Consider the following 20,596-nt stretch of genomic DNA (forward strand, 5'->3'; position numbering starts at 1 on the left):
GCAGGAAAGCAGCTTACAGCAGGCAGGCAGGGGTTAGAGGCTATAGTTTACATACCCCCGGCCTCCTGGCCTCCCAGCCAGCTGCTGTGGCAAGAGACGGAGGCTGAGTCTTAAATGGCACCCTTTTCCCTATCTAGTGCACTACTTTTAGCCATAGCCCTATATGCCCTGGTCAAAAGTAGTGCACTAGATAGGGAAAAGGGTGCCATTTATCTAGGGCACTACTTTTAGCCAGAGCCCTATATGCCCTGGTCAAAAGTAGTCCACTATATAGGGAAATACAGTAGCATTTGGGATGCTGCCAGAGATCCATCTGGTTCCATCCTTCAGCATCTAGAAGGAGATCTGTCAGGGCAATACATGTTCCTTTGGACTGTATTCTCTCTGTGAAATGACTGTTGTGCATGTAGAACAAGTTATCTGGAATGACCTTGTGGCTCACAGCCCTTGCTGGCAGCTCAGCCCCAGTCCATTTGAAGCTTGTTGGACGAAGGCCGTTTCAATACACTGGAGCTGTATCGTTGACTGTGGCTCTCTGTGAATTGGGGATTCAAACTAAGTCCTGTTCCCAAATGTGTTTGATTCAATTTGGGTAATGTAGGCTATAAATGCACGTTATCACCTTTACTCAGTGGATTTTAGGTCGTTTGTACCTCGATTGAGCAATCATCAAACGCAGCGTGAAATGCTAAGTAACACATATAGCCCAGAGTAACCTATTCAGATTGCAGTGGAACGTCAACTTAGCGTCTCACATAAAGATCCAGAAATTGAAATGACAGAGGCCACAGGCAGACTGTCATTTCACAGTATCAGCCTTAATGACTGTGATACATTCGGTTATTTTCGGAGCACCATGTCAATAGAATTGTACATTTTGTCATGGTTTACTTTTTTGTCAGTGACGAGAGCTTGGTAAATACACAGCCATACAGTTTAGGAGAGCAAAGTAGGCTATTTTAGGAAAGTTGGAGGGCGGACAGAGGTAGGGTAAAGAAGCATGTGAGAGACCTTTGGCGGGCGGGTGTGGCGTGAAAGGTTATGTTGTGAACTCTCAGGGTTGCTCTCCAGTTGTTTCCATCAGTTCATGGAAGGCCCGAGGGTTCAATGGCCGTGTTGACAGCTGCTTCCTGCCTGCCCTCTTCACCACTGTCATTACAAAGGAAAATGGAGTGGAGAGGCAGTCCCCTCCCCTTCCCATTTAATGCGTGTTCTGCTCACCCAAATCCATGTATACCCAATAGGTGGTCTCCAACAGGATGACCCAACAAGGTGGGTGAGATTAAATCCACCCACTGTGGTTTGAACATCAGTTCCGCTAGCCCCCTCTTTTCCGCCGGTGCGTCTCACTGGTTTAAGTGATGCTGTAGGGAGAACCAGGAGCAGGAAGCCAGTGACAGTATCGTCAGAGACCGTGTTTAGGTCTGGTGGGGGGAGGGTTTCGGGTGCGTATCAACAGCAGACGATGGCTGCCCATGGTTATCCCGAAATAACCATAGGCAGCCGGGCGGGGGGGGGGGGGGTTTAGTGGAGGGGATGAGTGTGTCATTAAGGCCAGCTGTGGGATGAGACCCGAAAAGCACATGGCTACAGGAACAGGGGGGCCAGCGAACCACTTGTTTGGGGCCTCACACACACAAACCCCTGATAAAGCCACATTACGGTTGATTAACTGCTGAGCGCTCACAGCTGGTGATCAGAAATCACAATTAAAATAGCTGACGTAGAGACAGACGGATGATGTATGGAGAGGATGTAAAAACCGTTATTACATTCCAAGCAGAAGGTGCTCAGTTTGATGCCTGTGAGTTTTGGGCATAGCTATAATTGCCCCCCCAGATGTGGCATCGTCACCGTCGTGTGTTTGCACTAAATACCCTCCAGATGCGCTGAGAAAAAGGCTACATTCCAAACATCTTTCCTTCCTCCCAAGGTCTATACTTGTTCCCTTCACTGATTTGAAAGGAAATGACTGAGAATGAGTGCACACTTCAGGACAAAGCCGATATTATTGTGACGCACCCAGAGATGGGAGGTGTGATGGTGGATGTTGGCAGCATATCATTCTGTTACTAGCTGGTAATCAGCGGTGTGCAGTAGTAGGCTAACTCTGTTGTCGGAGAGCCATTGTTCCCTCTCGCTGTCTAACGAGCAGAGTGGAGGGTGCTGTGTTGCGCTTGACGCCCAGGGAGACCTCAGGGAGTCTTGGGGTGTTAATGACGATGTTTTGTCTTTGCAGGTTGCTCCCCCAGACTGTCGGATTGCTCTACGTCGGCAGCCGTGACCTGCCCTTTGCACAGATGAAGGTGAGACAAGAAGCTGGATGTGTTGCTAAATTCAACCCAACACCCACACAGAACGCTGTAAGCCCAGGCCATGAAAAAAGATCTGCCTAACAACACCAAGTGAGCCTGCACCATCTATGACCGATCTGTTTAGGTCAGACACCACCGGCGTTTATGGTGAAAGCAGCAGGTAGCAGTGAAACGAGAGGAGCCTTTAATGGTGTGGGAGTATGTAAATGTATACATCACCTGCCCAGATAGTGATCAATTTCCCAGGGGAGGGACAGTGTAATGCATCTGTCTCATTGTATATTACTTATGTGTGGGTTAATGGCAGTGCTTAATTTTATCCGGATCCTGCCTTAACAGGATCCAGCACCTCTCAGTTTTGGACTGTTTCGTACCGGTAGCTCTCCTGGCATGAAAAATAATTTTCACTCTTTGCAATGTAAAACTTCCAATAAAAACGATCAGTGTAAATTCGAGTTGCATCTTCTCTAATTCTCCTGCCCCCTACAAAACGTTAATGTGAAAACATGGATTTGTGTTGGGCCACCCCGGGTTAATGGTTTGCGCAACATTGTAGCCCAGAGACAGACCAACGCATGGCTGTTAATGTGGTATGAGAGAGAAGCACGCCTGACTCTCTCACAACTAGATTCACTGAAATGAAATCATTCAGAATTCTACACCAGGAGCAGACTTATAATTTAGCCACAGAGGAACAATAGCATTTTTTTTTAATAAATGGTGTGTAGCCCAATCACATGCATGGCCTACAGTCAGGAACGTGCGCAAATCTGTCGGTGAACAGCATGCAGCCAAAACAGTCCTTTCGCAAATATTTCAAATACAATCACAGGAGAACACAGGTTGGAAAGAAAATGGCTCCTGCTGAAAAGAGAATACTAATCTGTCTGTAGTCTCCCAAAAATGTGTTATCTTCCAAATAGGCCTATTGAGCGAACAGCACTGTTTTACAAAGTAAAATAAGAGAGCTTTTGGCACGAACGCATCTGCCATCCCAGGTGAGTGAGCTGCGCGTCATTGGGTGAGTCAGTGAAATTGGAAAGCTGTTTTAGGACTATAATTTCCTCCTCATATCGTGCAATATGTCTGTCTTCACACACCTCGGCCTAGGCAATTATTGGTGGATTCAAGACATGGTTGTTTTTTATTGATCTCAGATATTCTTAGTTTGTCAGTAGCCTGGCATTTTGATCATTTGTGCAGCGTTAAAAAAGATTCAGTCATGTAAAATGATGTAGAATTGCATGAAATGCGTTTATAAAAGGCCACATTTTTCCCGGACCCAAGGCTACAATAAATGTTCCCCCATGTTTGAAACTTCTGCAAGCACCTTTACTCTACTGTATGCCACTACGCAAAAGTGATGATAATGCATGCAATGCTTTATTAAAAAGGGGATTTTTCTTTTTTAATGAGTTCCGGTACCTCAGCTCAGAGCCCCCCAGGTCCCCCCCACCCCCCTCTGTCCCTCACTTTTTTATCCGGCACCTCCCGATTTACAAATTAAGCACTAGTTAATGCGACACATTTGATCTATGCCTATTTGCCTCTAGATTGTTTCGGGTAATTTCAGACTCAATTCTTTAGTAATTTTAGGAAGAATAATTGACATAAAATATCTTGATTTGATATGCTCTAATTGTTAGGAGTTCTATTTTTGTTCCATACAGAAGCAACTTCTTATGATTTGCCAGTTTGTCTTCTTTTAAGGCCCTGGATATTTTCCAAGTAGATAATTGACTGCTTTAATGCAGACAGAAATCAATATACCCTTCAATCTCTCTCCAAAACGAAACACATTTGCATCTGTTAATAGTCTTGCGTGGAAACAACAGCATCTGTCTGTGGTGACTCTGTGTGTCATTTTTTGGGGGGGTGCTTTGTCTATAGCCTATCAGTGACACATTTCCTATGAACTCGCAACTCAGCTTTTTGCTTTAGTCCACCAATTAGTGTACTCACGCGTCTTCCACTCATTTCACAGACATTATCTGTCTTTGACGATCAGTATGACCCTCCAGTAGCCAGACATTGACCTCACTTAATGGCACAGTGCGAGACTGTTAACACTCTTCCCATTTAAAAGGTGGATGTGTAGAGGCGTTACTGCACTGTTGTTCTTAACGGAGTCATGTTGTTTATGAGTCAATCAGTCACAGCTGTGACACTATGGTGCTTCTTCATATCATTTTTTCCCCTCATAGCGGAATTGCTGGTCCTAAACTTGTCATGATTGGAAGAGAGGGGCATGGAGGACGGATTGTCAAGTTGAAAACACAGAATAATAGATTGGGGTGATAGTGAGTTTTCCTTTACCGGAATCTCCTGCTAGATGGCTGCAGGAGTGAGACCATAATGAAGTGGATTTGGACGGATTAAACACCAAGCAGTGGGGAGACAAGGCAGCCAGCATTTCACACACAACTAGGATGGGATCCCAGCAAACAGGACAGACTCCACTCCCTGCCTGATAAACTTGCCTCCTGCATTGTTATTTGGCAGCTCGCCCCGCTTGGCTTTGTGTAACACATTTCTTCGCCCGTTCTGTCACTCCTCCTGAGTTGTCTCTCAGCTATTCTTAGGAAGGTCTGGGAAAAATGTGTTTGGTTTGGAAATGGAACCTAATCGACAGATCACGACAGCTAAATGTGTGCGTGTTCTCATTTTAATAGCGGAGTACTGCGACTTGGCTCTGAGACGCTAATGATACGGCTAGTGTGAGAACGTGTACTTCCTGAGTCTTAAAATGTGTGATTTTGGGTTGATCCCACATTTTTTCAAGGTCATGCTATCTGTGGTGTGATGTCCACCTGAGCTTGTCACCTCCATCTCGTTCAAACAAACACACTCAACACCCTTTTTTCTCTATACGCACACACCTACCTCCCTTCCCTGTTGAGTACCCAGATGCCCTTCTCTCCAAGAGCAATCGGGCTCTTACTTAGGCCTTGGTCTTGCCAGTCAAGGTGTTGTGCTCCTGGCAGGGCTGCCCACTCCCTGGCGTCTGCCAGCCCTTCATCTGCTCAGGGGCAGCCTGGCAGCGGGCCCACGCCAGTCATCTGAGCCCCGCCCAGCTTGGCCCTAGACAGCTTGGCCCTAGAAGTGTGATCTCTGCCCCACTCTCCGTAGCTTCTTAAACACCACCTCACCCATGTAGATGGATATTAAATCATTAAACAGTCAATATCAGTGGAACTTAAGACCAAAGCGATGAGCGCTTCGTAATGAAGTTTGCCTCATCCTATATCACCTTTGACTTTGTGCATTAGTAGAAGGTGCCTGTTTGATTTGCTGTTAAGGAATCCAGCTACTAAATTGCACAAATGGTAGTTTTTGAAAACAGAATCTAGGTAATCAAGCTCATGACAAATGGGCAGCAGATGACACAAATACCGGTCCTGATATGCACAGTGTTCAATTGTACATACAATGTACACACTGTCAAACTGTTACTGCTGTATAATGTAAGTCCCAATATTGTGATCGGAGGACCAGAATTATTGTAGTCAATAATATACTATAAATGTTGACCTTCTAAATAGAAGTCGACCGATTAATTGGAATGGCCGATTTCAAGTTTTCATAACAATCGGTTATTTCGGACGGTGTTTTTTTTTTTTTTTCACCTTTATTTAACTAGGCAAGTCAGTTAAGAACACATTCTTATTTTCAATGACGGCCTATGAACGCTGGGTTAACTGCATTGTTCAGGGGCAGAACGACAGATTTTTACCTTGTCAGCTCAGGGATTCAATCTTGCAACCTTACGGTTAACTAGTCCAACGCTCTAACCACCTGCCTCACGAGGCTGTTACGCGAATGCAGTAAGAAGCCAAGGTAAGTTGCTAGCTAGCATTAAACGTATCTTATTAAAAAACAATCAATCAATCATAATCACTAGTTATAACTACACATGGATGATGATATTACTAGTTATTCTAGCTTGTCCTGCGTTGCATATAATCGATGCAGTGCGCATTCGCGAAAAAGGACTGTCGTTGCTCCAACGTGTACCTAACCATAAACATCAGTGCCTTTCTTAAAATCAATACACAGAAGTATTTATTTTTAAACCTGCATATTTAGCTAAAAGAAATCCAGGTTAGCAGGCAATATTAACCAGGTGAAATTGTGTCACTTCTATTGCGTTCATTGCACGCAGAGTCAGGGTATATGCAACAGTTTGGGCCGCCTGGCTCATTGCGAACTAATTTTCCAGAATTTTACGTAATTATGACATAACATTGAAGGTTGTGCAATGTAACAGGAATATTTTGACTTATGGATGCCACCCGTTAGATAAAATACGGAACGGTTCCGTATTTCACTGAAAGAATAAACGTTTTGTTTTTGAGATGATAGTTTCCGGATTCGACCATATTAATGACCTAAGGCTCGTATTTCTGTGTGTTATTATGTTATAATTAAGTCTATGATTTGATAGAGCAGTCTGACTGAGCGATGGTAGGCACCAGCAGGCTCGTAAGCATTCATTCAAACAGCGCTTTCGTGCGTTTTGCCAGCAGCTCTTCGCAATGCTTCAAGCATTGCGCTGTTTATGACTTCAAGCCTGTCAACTCCCGAGATTAGGCTGGTGTAACCGATGTGAAATGGCTAGCTAGTTAGCGGGGTGCGCGCTAATAGCGTTTCAAACGTTACTCGCTCTGAGACTTGGAGTAGTTGTTCCCCTTGCTCTGCATGGGTAACGCTGCTTCGAGGGTGGCTGTTGTCGATGTGTTCCTGGTTCGAACCCAGGTAGCGGTGAGGAGAGTGATGGAAGCTATACTGTTACACTGGCAATACTAAAGTGCCTATAAGAACATCCAATAGTCACAGGTATATGAAATACAAATCGTATAGAGAGAAATAGTCCTATAATTCCTATAATAACTACAACCTAAAACTTCTTACCTGGGAATATTGAAGACTCATGTTAAAAGGAACCACCAGCTTTCATATGTTCTCATGTTCTGAGCAAGGAACTTAAACGTTAGCTTTCTTACATGGCACATATTGCACTTTTACTTTCTTCTCCAACGCTTTGTTTTTGCATTATTTAAACCAAATTGAACATGTTTCATTATTTATTTGAGGCTAAATTGATTTTATTGATGTATTATATTAAGTTAAAATAAGTGTTCATTCAGTATTGTTGTAATTGTCATTATTACAAATAAATAATGAAAATCGGCCGATTAACCGGTATCGGCTTTTTTTGGTCATCCAATAATCGGTATCGGTATCGGCGTTGAAAATTCATAATCGGTCGACCTCTACTTCTAAACCAACCACATTGACTCTCCTCTCTCCTTCTATAGGCCTCCAAGGAGCTGAAGCAGTACGACAACAAGATCATCGAGTGCTCCTTTAACAACAACACCTGGGTGTTCATGAGACAGAGGGTAGACAAGAGCTTCCCCAACTCTTACGACACAGCCATGGGTGAGTGAGCAGGGTGTTCCCCAAAATGTTTGCCATACAAAATCAATGCTATTTGGCTGCCAGCTGGTACTTATTGGGCACACTGGGTGAGAGTATGCCTGCCTGTCCTACCTGGCTGCCTGACTGGCTGCCTGGCTAGCCCTGGAGCAATCTGTATTAATATCTGCAGCCTCTTTATCTCTGTCTACAATAAGACAATTACTGGGCCTATTAGATTAATGGCTTAGTTCATCTATATTTCAAACACACATCCTGTCTTACTTAGTGCTTTAATGCCTGTGTGTGTGTGTGTGTGTGTGTGTGTGTGTGTGTGTGTGTGTGTGTGTGTGTGTGTGTGTGTGTGTGTGTGTGTGTGTGTGTGTGTGTGTGTGTGTGTGTGTGTGTGTGTGTGTGTGTGTTGGTTCTTCTATCCTTGTGAGGACCTGAAATCCCCAAAAGTCCCCACGAGGATAGTAAAACAAGAAAAAATGTCCCACGTCCCCATGACAAAGGCTATTTTAATCTTAGGGTTTAGCGTTACAATTAGGGTTAGGGTAACGGGTTAGTGTTTAGGGTTATGGAAAATATGATTTTGAATGGAAATCAATTTTAGGTCCCTACGAGGATAGAAGAACAAAATGTGTGTGTGTGTGTTAAGAGAAGAGTTAAGAGAAGAGGTAGAACCAGAACGAAGAGCTCCACCCTCTCTCTTTGCAAGTTTATGGACAAAATGCCTCCCCATCACCCCCCCGTCCCCTTTCTGAAATTCGAAAGATCCTAAGACGTGCGAAAACGTGATTTGTCCAAATAACCAGTGACGAAAAACCCAAACGGGAACTAATGTTGCTCGGTTTCTCAATCATCCAGTTGTATCGTGAAAGATCTATGGTACCATTTATGTTTGTGGTCTGTCCACGAGAGATTAGAGTTGCTGCCGTACACTTGTGCCCTGAGGTAAGGCTTAAAACTACCTGGATTTTTTGTATTTTCTCTGTGTAGCTGAAGAAACGGCCTGATTTAGAGGTGGACCAAGCCCAGGAAGAGTCCATCATCATGTCTGAGCTAACTTCCTGTCTGTGTCTCTCTTCTCTTCCAGCTGTGTGTAACAGCATCCAGTATCCTGTCACGAAAGAAAACCTCTATGAGTTTCTGGACCGCTGTGCCCTGGGAGCCCAAGGACAGAACCGGAAACGCCCCTCTGACCCAGACACGGAGCTCATGCCCCCTCCTGCTCCAAAGAGACCCAACCGGGCTGCACCGTAGAGCACTACACAGCGGGAGTGGGCTGGGCCAGTGTAGAAATGTGTGTATGTGGCTTGCAGAGGAAGGTCCTTCATGGCTACAGCCCCCCTCGTCCCGTCGTCGTCCCCCTCAGTGACACAGACATTTGGAAAGCCCCTCTTATCTCTGACCATTTGTTTGTCGGCCTCTAAAAGGCTTTCTTAATTAAAGACTTTAAAAAGATCTGATTGAATTGCTTAGAGATCCCCTTAGATATCCCCATGTAGCACCCCTTCTCCCTGTAATTGCTATGGTACTTTTAAAAAGGGTTACCAAAAAAAACATAATGTTGAATTTTGATTTTATTTTTTTATTTCCCTTTTCTTAAGGATCTCCCAACTAATCTATTGGTCAACAACAGACGAATTGGTATTATGACTACAGCAGCACCTGACTATGCAGATCTTGTAAATGTTTTGTCTAACTATTTGTATTTGGGAGGGCGGTAATCAGATGGGAAACAAACAATCATCTGATGCCTCCTCTTCACCCTTTCTCGATCTCCCAACAGTGACATGAAGGAACTCACAAGCAGATATTTCCATGTATTGTTTTAGTAGCAAGAGAGGGCTATTCCTCTGACATATTCTGACACATTTAGTAATTGACAAAATTAGTAACCATGACAGGCATTGTCCTCAGTGGGTGTGTAACAAACGCACCCTGCCTCCACGTTGCGTTACCATGTCGTCAGACCCCAGAATAAACTCGGCAACCGCTTGGGAAATGTGATGATAGAAGCACGCAGCTCCTCCTTTGTTTTTCCATTTGTATTTTTCTTCTCTAATGTGTGTAGGACAATATTTCAACACTTGACCCCAACCCCTGCTTTTGTAACAGCTGCTCCCCTTAAGGACTGCCTGGTTCATAACAGAATATGACTGGTTTACTGCATTTGTTGTTTGGTTTGATCCATTAAAGCAATACATGTGAAAAGGGAATATATTTCCAACAGAGCTTGTTCATACTCACTTATTTCCTGCTGATTACAGATGACTGATTCTATGTTGCTCGATCTTAAAATGAAATATAATTTGAGGAATATTCCTTTATGTTTCTGTCTGTGTGACTGCGTGTGTATGATAATTGACGTATTTCCGGTCTATTTGGTTGTATTTTTGTCTGCCGTGTGTGCGTGTGCGTCTGTCTTTCTGAATGTTTCTGTCTGTTTGTGCCCTTCTTGCAGCAAGGGAACAGACAGAGGAGGTAGATGAGTTGTACTGCCAAGGCACTTTCCCCTCTTGCAGCACATGAAAGCTGCTCGATCCTCATCAAAGCCACACTACCTTTTGTCTTGTATTTGGCTGCCTCAGAGATGTAGTCATTCACATACAGCTGGAGGCCCACACACACACACACATAAATAATCATTAAGAGGCTTGCTGTGGAGGTGTTTGTGCCATGGACTAGACTGAGAAAGAAACAAATCAAGTTGTATTTGTCACATGCTTCGTAAACAACAGGTGTAGACTAACAGTGAAATGCTTACCAACAATGCAGAGTAAAATGTTTTGTTTTTTATGAAATAGTGACACAAGGAATAAATACACGAATAACAATAACGAGTAGAAAATAACATGGCTATATAGCGTATAGGCAGTACCATGTCGATGTGCAAGGATACGAGGTAATTGCCGTAGCTATGTACATATAGGTACAGAAGGTGTGAAGTGAATAGGCAACAGGATAGATAGTAGGCAGTAGTAGCAGGATATGTGGTGAGTGAAAATGTGTGTGTGGAGTCTGTATGCATGCGTGCGTGTGTTATTTGTGTGTACACTACTATTTAAAAGTTTGGGGTCACTTAGACATTTCCTTGTTTCCCATGAAAACATACATGAAATGAGTTGCAAAATGAATAGGAAATATAGTCAAGATGTTGACAAGGTTATAAATAATGATTTTTTAAATTGAAATAATTGTGTCCTTCAAACTTTGCTTTCATCAAAGAATCCTCCATTTGCAGAAATTACAGCCTTGCAGACCTTTGGCATTCTAGTTGTCAATTTGTTGAGGGAATCTGAAGAGATTTTACCCCATGCTTCCTGAAGCACCTCCCACAAGTTGGATTGGCTTGATGGGCACTTCTTATGTACCATACGGTCAAGCTGCTCCCACAACAGCTCAATAGGGTTGAGATCTGGTGACTGTGCTGGCCACTCCATTATAGACAGAACACCAGCTGACTGCTTCTTCCCTAAATAGTTTGTGCAAAGTTTGGAGCTGTGCTTTGGGTCATTGCCCTGTTGTAGGAGGAAATTGGCTCCAAATAAGCGCCGTCCACAGGGTATGGCATGGCGTTGCAAAAAGGAGTGACAGCCTTCCTTCTTCAAGATCCCTTTTACCCTGTACAAATCTCCCACTTTACCACCACCGAAGCACCCCCAAACCATCACATTGCCTCCACCATGCTTGACAGATGGCATCAAGCACTCCTCCAGCATCTTTTCATTACTTCTACGTCTTCTTTGTGATCCGAACACCTCAAACTTAGATGTGTCTGTCCAACACTTTTTTCCAGTCTTCCTCTGTCCAGTGTCTGTGGTATTTTGCCCATCTTAATCTTTTCTTTTTATTGGCCAGTCTGAGATATGGCTTTTTCTTTGCAACTCTGCCTAGAAGGCCAGCATCCCGGAGTCGCCTCTTCACTGTTGACGTTGAGACTTGGACTCACAAGTCCAGTTGAGGACTTGTGAGGTGTCTGTCTCGAACTAGACACTCTAATGTACTTGTCCTCTTGCTCAGTTGTGCACCGGGGCCTCCCACTCCTCTTTCTATTCTGGTTAGAGCCAGTTTGCACTGTTCTGTGAAGGGAGTAGTACACGGTGTTGTACGAAATCTTCAATTTCTTGGCAATTTCTCACATTGAATAGCCTTCATTTCTCAGAACAAGAATAGACTGACGAGTTTCAGAAGAAAGTTCTTTGTTTCTGGACATTTTGAGCCTGTAATCGAACCCACAAATGCTGATGCTCCAGATACTCAACTAGTCTAAAGAAGACCCGTTTTTTGCTTCTTTAATCAGAACAACAGTTTTCAGCTGTGCTAACATAATTGCAAAAGGGTTTTCTAATGATCAATTCGCCTTTTAAAATTATAAACTTGGATTAGCTAACACAACGTGCCATTGGAACACAGGAGTGATGGTTGCTGATAATGGGCCTCTGTATACCTATCTAGATATTTTGTAAAAGAACAGCAGTTTCCAGGTATTATAGTCATTCACAACATTAACAATGTCTACACTGTATTTCTGATATATATATATTTTTTTCAAGACAAATTGTATTCGTCACGTGTGCCAAATACCACCGGTGTAGTAGATCTTACTGTGATATGCTGACTTACGAACCCTTTCCCAACAATTCAGAGTTAGAAAGTATGAAAAATGTGCAAAAAACAAAGAAAATATCAAATCAAATGTTATTGGTCACATCAGGTGGTGTAGGTGTCCTGGAGGGCGCTATTGCGCCTTCTTCACCACGCTTAAAACTTACCACCCTCTCCACTACTGTCCCGTCGATGTGGATAGGGGAGTGCTCCCTCTGCTGTTTCCTGAAGTCCACGAATCTCTCCTTTGTTTTGTTGACGTTGAGTGTGAGGTTATTTTCCTGACACCACACCCCGAAGGCCCTCACCTCTTCCCTGTAGGCCGTCTCATCGTTGTTGGTAATCAAGCCTACCACTGTAGTGTCGTCTGCAAACTTGATGATTGAGTTGGAGGCGTGCATGGCCACGCAGTCGTGGGTAACAGGGCAGGGAGTACAGGAGAGGGCTGAGAACGCACCCTTGTGGGGCCCCAGTATTGAGGATCAGCGAGGTGGAGATGTTGTTTCCTACCCCCACCACCTGGGGGCAGCCCGTCAGGAGGTCCAGGACCCAGTTGCACAGGGCACGGTCTGGTCTGACCCAATTACCCTCCTGAAATTAAACATTTAATTGCATGTAGGTGGCCATCTGAAAAATGAGTCAGCCCCATTTTGAACCTACTGTACAGTATGACTTTATCATCAGACAGACTGCAGTGTCACGGCCAGCCGTTCAACTGGCACAGGTAGGTGGAATGGATCCTGGGAATCAGAATCGTGGGCATGGCAGGGCCATTCTGCTCCTGTCACAATGTCTCGACCTCACGTTTCTATCAGCCCCATGCATTCCTTGGCCCTCAGATGTCTGTCTGGTCTGCCAGTGCCCAGCCTGGTTTCCAGTCTGTTTCTGCTCTTTTGCCAACTCTTTATGGAATTGTCATGCCAGCATGCCAGAGCACAAACATGTTCTGGGTCCAGGCTATCCAAGTCCTCCAGTCCAGAACAATCAGTCCTTTGTATCTTTTCTGGCTTTCGTAACATGATGAGGCATACAAATGGGTGGGTGCTCATATTTGTCCTATTTCCCACATGTACAGATGTAGGATCTTAATTTGATCTCCCTGTTGCAAGAAAACTTTCCTGAATGTTTTTACTTGTACTATATTCAAAGTTTTAAAAGGCTTTTAAAGTTTGTAATTCCCTCTTAAAAATATCCATTAATGTTATCACATAATAATTCACGTCTTGTTGCAGCCAGATTATTTTCCAACTTTGAGAAACTGGTCAAATTAAGATAGTACTTCAGTAGGATCCCATCTGCCTCCTCCTGTGGAACTTATACATTGTCAACTAACTTCATGCTGAAGAATAGGTATCATGAATCACTCTGATGCCTAGTGTTATGTTCATCAACAACAACATAAAAAAGCCTTGATTGGTACAGATGCAATTAAACCCTAACGAACGTATTTGCATGGTAAAGAGATTAGCTCTTGATTAGACCAACTGTTTAACTACCGGAACGGACATGGTGCCGCTGCGATGCAGTCAGTGTCATTTAGAGTATTGAGATGAGTCTTGGAAAAGCATGGACGTAGAACTGAAGACACAGCCTCTCATATCCATGTCACTTATACACTGGCAAATGAAATGCTCTGAGGGCAATTTGACTGCAAATATTACAGAATGTGCACTCCAAATCAAATAAGTATAATTGAACCAAAATATAAATGCAATATGTAAAATGTTGGTTTCATGATTTGAAATAAAATATACAGTGGGGAGAACAAGTATTTGATACACTGCCGATTTTGCAGGTTTTCCTACTTACAAAGCATGTAGAGGTCTGTAATTTTTATCACAGGTACACTTCAACTGTGAGAGACGGAATCTAAAACAAAAATCCAGAAAATCACATTGTATGATTTTTAAGTAATTAATTTGCATTTTATTGCATGACATAAGTATTTGATCACCTACCAACCAGTAAGAATTCCGGCTCTCACAGACCTGTTAGTTTTTCTTTAAGAAGCCCTCCTGTTCTCCACTCATTACCTGTATTAACTGCACCTGTTTGAACTCGTTACCTGTATAAAAGACACCTGTCCACACACTCAATCAAACAGACTCCAACCTCTCCACAATGGCCAAGACCAGAGAGCTGTGTAAGGACATCAGGGAAACAATTGTAGACCTGCACAAGGCTGGGATGGGCTACAGGACAATAGGCAAGCAGCTTGGTGAGAAGGCAACAACTGTTGGCGCAATTATTAGAAAATGGAAGAAGTTCAAGATGACGGTCAATCACCCTCGGTCTGGGGCTCCATGCAAGATCTCACCTCGTGGGGCATCAATGATCATGAGGAAGGTGAGGGATCAGCCCAGAACTACACGGCAGGACCTGGTCAATGACCTGAAGAGAGCTGGGACCACAGTCTCAAAGAAAACCATTAGTAACACACTACGCCGTCATGGATTAAAATCCTGCAGCGCACGCAAGGTCCCCCTGCTCAAGCCAGCGCATGTCCAGGCCGTCTGAAGTTTGCCAATGACCATCTGGATGATCCAGAGGAGGAATGGGAGAAGGTCATGTGGTCTGATGAGACGAAAATAGAGCTTTTTGGTCTAAACTCCACTCGCCGTGTTTGGAGGAAGAAGAAGGATGAGTACAACCCCAAGAACACCATCCCAACCGTGAAGCATGGAGGTGGAAACATCATTCTTTGGGGATGCTTTTCTGCAAAGGGGACAGGACGACTGCACCGTATTGAGGGGAGGATGGATGGGGCCATGTATCGCGAGATCTTGGCCAACAACCTCCTTCCCTCAGTAAGAGCATTGAAGATGGGTCGTGGCTGGGTCTTCCAGCATGACAACGACCCGAAACACACAGCCAGGGCAACTAAGGAGTGGCTCCGTAAGAAGCATCTCAAGGTCCTGGAGTGGCCTAGCAAGTCTCCAGACCTGAACCCAATAGAAAATCTTTGGAGGGAGCTGAAAGTCCGTATTGCCCAGTGACAGACCCAAAACCTGAAGGATCTGGAGAAGGTCTGTATGGAGGAGTGGGCCAAAATCCCTGCTGCAGTGTGTGCAAACCTGGTCAAGAACTACAGGAAACGTATGATCTCTGTAATTGCAAACAAAGGTTTCTGTACCAAATATTAAGTTCTGCTTTTCTGATGTATCAAATACTTATGTCATGCAATAAAATGCAAATGAATTACTTAAAAATCATACAATGTGATTTTCTGGATTTTTGTTTTAGATTCCGTCTCTCACAGTTGAAGTGTACCTATGATAAAAATTACAGACCTCTACATGCTTTGTAAGTAGGAAAAATGGCAAAATCAGCAGTGTATCAAATACTTGTTCTCCCCACTGTATGTTACCCACAAAAAGCTTATTTCTCTCAAATTCTTTACACAAATTTGTTTACATCCCTGTTCGTCAGCATTTTTAATTTTCCAAGATAATCCATCCACCAGACAGGTGTGTCATATCAAGAAGCTGATTAAACAGCATAATCATTACACAGGTGCATCTTCTGCTGGGGACAATAAAAGGCAACTCTAAAATGTGCAGTTTTGTCACAACACAGTAACACAGATCTATTGAGGGAGAATGCAATTGGCATGCTGACTGCAGGAATGTCCACCTGCGCAGTTGCCAGAGAATTTAATGTTCATTTCTCTACCATAAACCACCTCCGTTGTTTTAGAGAATTTGGCAGTGCATCTAACCGGCCTCACAACCGCAGACCATGTGTAACCACACCAGCCCAGGACCTCCACATCTGGCTTCTTTACCTTGCGGGATCACCTGAGACCAGCCATACGGACAGGGGATGAAACTGTGGGTTTGCACAACCAAAGAACTTCTACACAAACTGTCAGAAACCGTCTCAGGGAAGCTCATCTGCATGCTCGTCGCCTTAACCAGGGTCTAGACCTGACTGCAGTTTGGCGTCGTAACCGACTTCAGTGGGCAAATGCTCACCTTTGATGGCCACTTGCACACTGGAGAAGTGTGCTCTTCACAGATGAATCCCGGTTTCACTGTACCGGGCAGATGTCTGACAGCGTGTATGGCGTTGAGTGGGCAAGCGGTTTGCCGATGTCAACGTTGTGAACAGAGTGCCCCATGGTGGCAGTGGGGTTATGGTATGGGCAGGCATAAGCTACGGACAACAAACGCAATTGCATTTTATCGATGGCAATTTGAATGCACAGAGATACCGTGACGAGATCCTGAGGCCCATTGTCATGCCGTTCATCCGCCGCCATCACCTCATGTTTCAGCATAATAATGCACGGCTCCATGGCGCAAGGATCTGTACACAATTCCTGGAAGCTGAAAATGTCCCAGTTCTTCCATGGCCTGCATACTCACCAGACATGTGACCCACTGAGGATGTTTGGGATGCTCTGGATTGACGTGTACGACAGCGTGTTCCAGTTCCCGCCAATATCCAACAACTTCGCACAGCCATTGAAGGGGAGTGGGACAACATTCCACAGGCCACAGTCAACAGCCTGATCAACTCTATGCGAAGAAGATGTCGTGCTGCATGAGGCAAATGGTGGTCACACCAGATACTGATTGGTTTTCTGATCCATGCCCTTACCTTTTATTTTTATATATGGTATGTGACCAATAGATGCCCACCTGTAGTCCGTGTCATGTGAAAGCCATAGATTAAGGTCTAATTTATTTATTTCAATTGACTGATTTCCTTATTTTCTATTTATTTTTTGTTCCACCTTTATTTAACCAGGTAGGCCAGTTGAGAACAAGTTCTCATTTACAACTGCGACCTGGCCAAGGTAAAGCAAAGCAGTGCGACACAAACAACAACACAGAGTTACACATAGAATTAACAAACGTACAGTCAAAAACACAATAGAAAAGTCTATATACAGTGTGTGCAAATGAGGTAAGATTAGGGAGGTAAGGCAATAAATAGGCCATAGTGGCAAAATAATTACAATTTAGCAATTAAACACTGGAGCGATAGATGTGCAGAAGATGAATGTGCAAGTAGAGATACTGGGTGCAAAGGAGCAAAATAAAAATAAAAATATAGGGATGAGGTAGTTGGGTGGGCTATTTACAGATTGGCTGCTCTGACAGCTGATGCTTAAAGTTAGTGAGGGAGATATGCCTCTCCAGCTTCAGTGATTTTTGCAATTCGTTCCAGTCGTTGGCAGCAGAGAACTGGAAGGAAAGGCAGCCAAAGTAGGAATTGGCTTTGGGGATGACCAGTGAAATATACCTGCTGGAGCGCGTGCTACGGGTGGGTGTTGCTATGGTGACCGGTGAGCTGAGATAAGGCGTGGCTTTACCTAGCAAAGACTTATAGATGACCTGGAGCCAGTGAGCTTCATATGACGAATATGAAGCGAGGGCCAGACAACGAGAGCATGCAGGTCGCAGTGGTGGATAGTATATGGGGCTTTGGTGACAAAACAGATGGCACTGTGATAGACTGCATCCAATTTGCTGAGTAGAATGTTGGAGGCTATTTTGTAAATGACATCGCCGAAGTCAAGGATCGGTAGGATAGTCAGTTTTACGAGGGTATGTTTGGCAGCATGAGTGAAGGATGCTTTGTTGCGAAACAGGAAGTCGATTCTAGATTTCATTTTGGATTGGAGATGTTTAATGTGAGTCTGGAAGGAAAGTTTACAGTCTAACCAGACACCTAGGTATTTGTAGTTGTCCACATATTCTAAGTCAGAACCGTCCAGAGTAGTGATGCTAGACGGGCAGGCAGGTGCGGGCAGCGATCGGTTGAGGAGCATGCATTTAGTTTTACTTGCATTTAAGAGAAGTTGGAGGCCACGGAAGGAGAGTTGTATGGCATTGAAGCTCGTCTAGAGGTTAGTTAACACAGTGTCCAAAGAAGGGCCAGAGGTATACAGAATGGTGTCGTCAGCGTAGAGGTGGATCAGAGAATCACCAGCAGCAAGAGCGACATCATTGATGTATATAGAGAAAAGAGTCCGCCTGAGAATTTAACCCTGTGGCACCCCCATAAAGACTGCCAGAGGTCCGGACAACAGGCCCTCCGATTTGACACACTGAACTCTGTCTGAGATGTAGTTGGTGAACCAGGCGAGGAAGTCATTTGAGAAACCAAGGCTGTGGAGTCTGCCGATAAGAATGCGGTGATTGACAGAGTCGAAAGCCTTGGCCAGGTCGATGAATACAGCTGCACAGTATTGTCTTTTATCGATGGCGGTTATGATATCGTTTAAGACCTTGAGCATGGCTGAGGTGCACCCATGACCAGCTCGGAAACCAGATTGCATAGCGGAGAAGGTACGGTGGGATTCAAAATGGTCGGTGATCTGTTTGTTAACTTGGCTTTCGAGGACCTTAGAAAGGCAGGGTAGGATGGATATAGGTCTGTAACAGTTTGGGTCTAGAGTATCTCCCCCTTTGAAGAGGGAGATGACCGCGGCAGCTTTCCAATCTTTGGGGATCTCAGACGATACGAAAGAGAGGTTGAACAGGCTAGTAATAGGGGTTGCAACAATTGTGGCAGATAATTTTAGGAAGAGAGGGTCCAGATTGTCTAGCCCAGCTGATATGTAGGGGTCCAGATTTTGCAGCTCTTTCAGAACATCAGCTATCTGAATTTGGGTGAAGGAGAAATGGGGGCTTGGGAAAGTCGCTGTGGGGGGTGCAGAGCTGTTGACCGGGGTAGGGGTAAGGGTAGCCAGGTGGAAAGCATGGCCAGCCGTAGAAAAATCCTTATTGAAATTCTCAATTATCGTGGATTTATCGGTGGTGACAGTGTGTCCTAGCCTCAGTGCAGTGGGCAACTGGGAGGAGGTGCTCTTACAGTGTACCAGAACTTTTTGGAGTTTGTGCTACAGGATGCAAATTTCTGTTTGAAAAAGCTAGCCTTTGCTTTCCTAACTGCCTGTGAATATTGATTCCTAACTTCCCTGAAAAGTTGCATACATATATATGAACTGTAACTCAGTAAAATCTTTTAAATTGTTGCATGTTGCATTTATATTTTTGTTCAGTGTATGTGATGAATAATTAATACTAGCCTCACCCCTCTCCACTGATTGCTCATATTTTATATTTGCCCTGAGTTACTGTCTGTGTGCTTGTGTATATAGATGTAGCTTTATAGCTATGTGGTTTCAGTAGGTTGCATTAGCATAATGTTATAGCCAATCCATGTAGTGATTTGAGATGTAAATTATTAACTGTCTTAATGGGTTTCTAATGGGATGGATGATATGGGTCAGAGTGATTGCTGTAGTGTGACTGACAACCACTGTTGACTTGCCTCCAGTCCGCATGGCAAGAGACGATTGACAGGAGAACAGTGTGTTTATAAACTCAGCAAAAAAAGGAACCCTGTCTTTCAAAGATAATTTGTAAAAATCCAAATGTCCTCACAGATCTTCATTGTAAACGGTTTAAACACGGTTCCCCATGCTTGTTCAATGAACCATAAACAATTAATGAACATGCACCTGTGGAACGGTCGTTAAGACACTAACAGCTTACACACGGTAGGCAATGAAGGTCACAGTTATGAAAACTTAGGACACTAAAGAGGCCTTTCTACTGACTCTGAAAAACACCAAAAGAAAGATTACCAGGGTCCCTTCTCATCTGCGTGATCGTGCCTTAGGCATGCTGCAAGGAGGCATGAGAACTGCAGATGTGGCCAGGGCAATAAATTGCAATGTCAGCTGAGCATCCTCGGAGTGGCAGACCACGTGTAACAACACCTGCACAGGATCTGTATATCTGAACATCACACCTGCGTGACAGGTACGGGATGGCAACAACAACTGCCCGAGTTACACCAGGAACGCACAATCCCTCCATCAGTGCTCAGACTGTCCGCAATAGGCTGAGAGAGGCTGGACTGAGGGCTTATAGGCCTGTTGTAAGGCAGGTTCTCACCAGACATCACCGGCAACAACGTCGCCAATGGGCACAAACCCACCGTCGCTGGACCAGACAGGACTGGCAAAAAGTGCTCTTCACTGACGAGTCACGGTTTTGTCTCACCAGGGGTGCTGGTCGGATTTGCGTTTATCGTCAAAGGAATGAGCGTTACACAGAGGCCTGTACTCTGGAGCGGGATCGAGGTGGAGGGTCTGTCATGGTCCGGGGCGGTGTGTCACAGCATCACCGGACTGAGCTTGTTGTCATTGCAGGCAATCTCAACGCTGTGCGTTACAGGGAAGACATCCTCCTCCCTCATGTGGTACCCTTCCTGCAGGCTCATCCTGA

The 20,596-nt window shown here is 44.4% G+C and overlaps 1 protein-coding gene across 1 annotated transcript in view; it reads left to right on the forward strand.

Annotated features, from left to right (window-relative positions):
* The window catches only part of rngtt (RNA guanylyltransferase and 5'-phosphatase), a 151,648-nt gene extending 141,677 nt beyond the window's left edge, over positions 1-9,971 (forward strand). The window contains exons 15-17 of the mRNA XM_071412234.1: positions 2,240-2,306; positions 7,634-7,757; positions 8,833-9,971. Of these exons, the coding sequence (XP_071268335.1) occupies positions 2,240-2,306; positions 7,634-7,757; positions 8,833-8,999 (358 nt within the window). The 3' untranslated portion in view covers positions 9,000-9,971. The remainder of the gene's footprint in view (positions 1-2,239; positions 2,307-7,633; positions 7,758-8,832) is intronic.
* The last annotated feature ends 10,625 nt before the right edge of the window (positions 9,972-20,596 follow it).

The sequence above is a fragment of the Salvelinus alpinus genome, chromosome 8 (genome assembly GCF_045679555.1).
Source record: "Salvelinus alpinus chromosome 8, SLU_Salpinus.1, whole genome shotgun sequence".
NCBI classification, from domain to species: domain Eukaryota; kingdom Metazoa; phylum Chordata; class Actinopteri; order Salmoniformes; family Salmonidae; genus Salvelinus; species Salvelinus alpinus.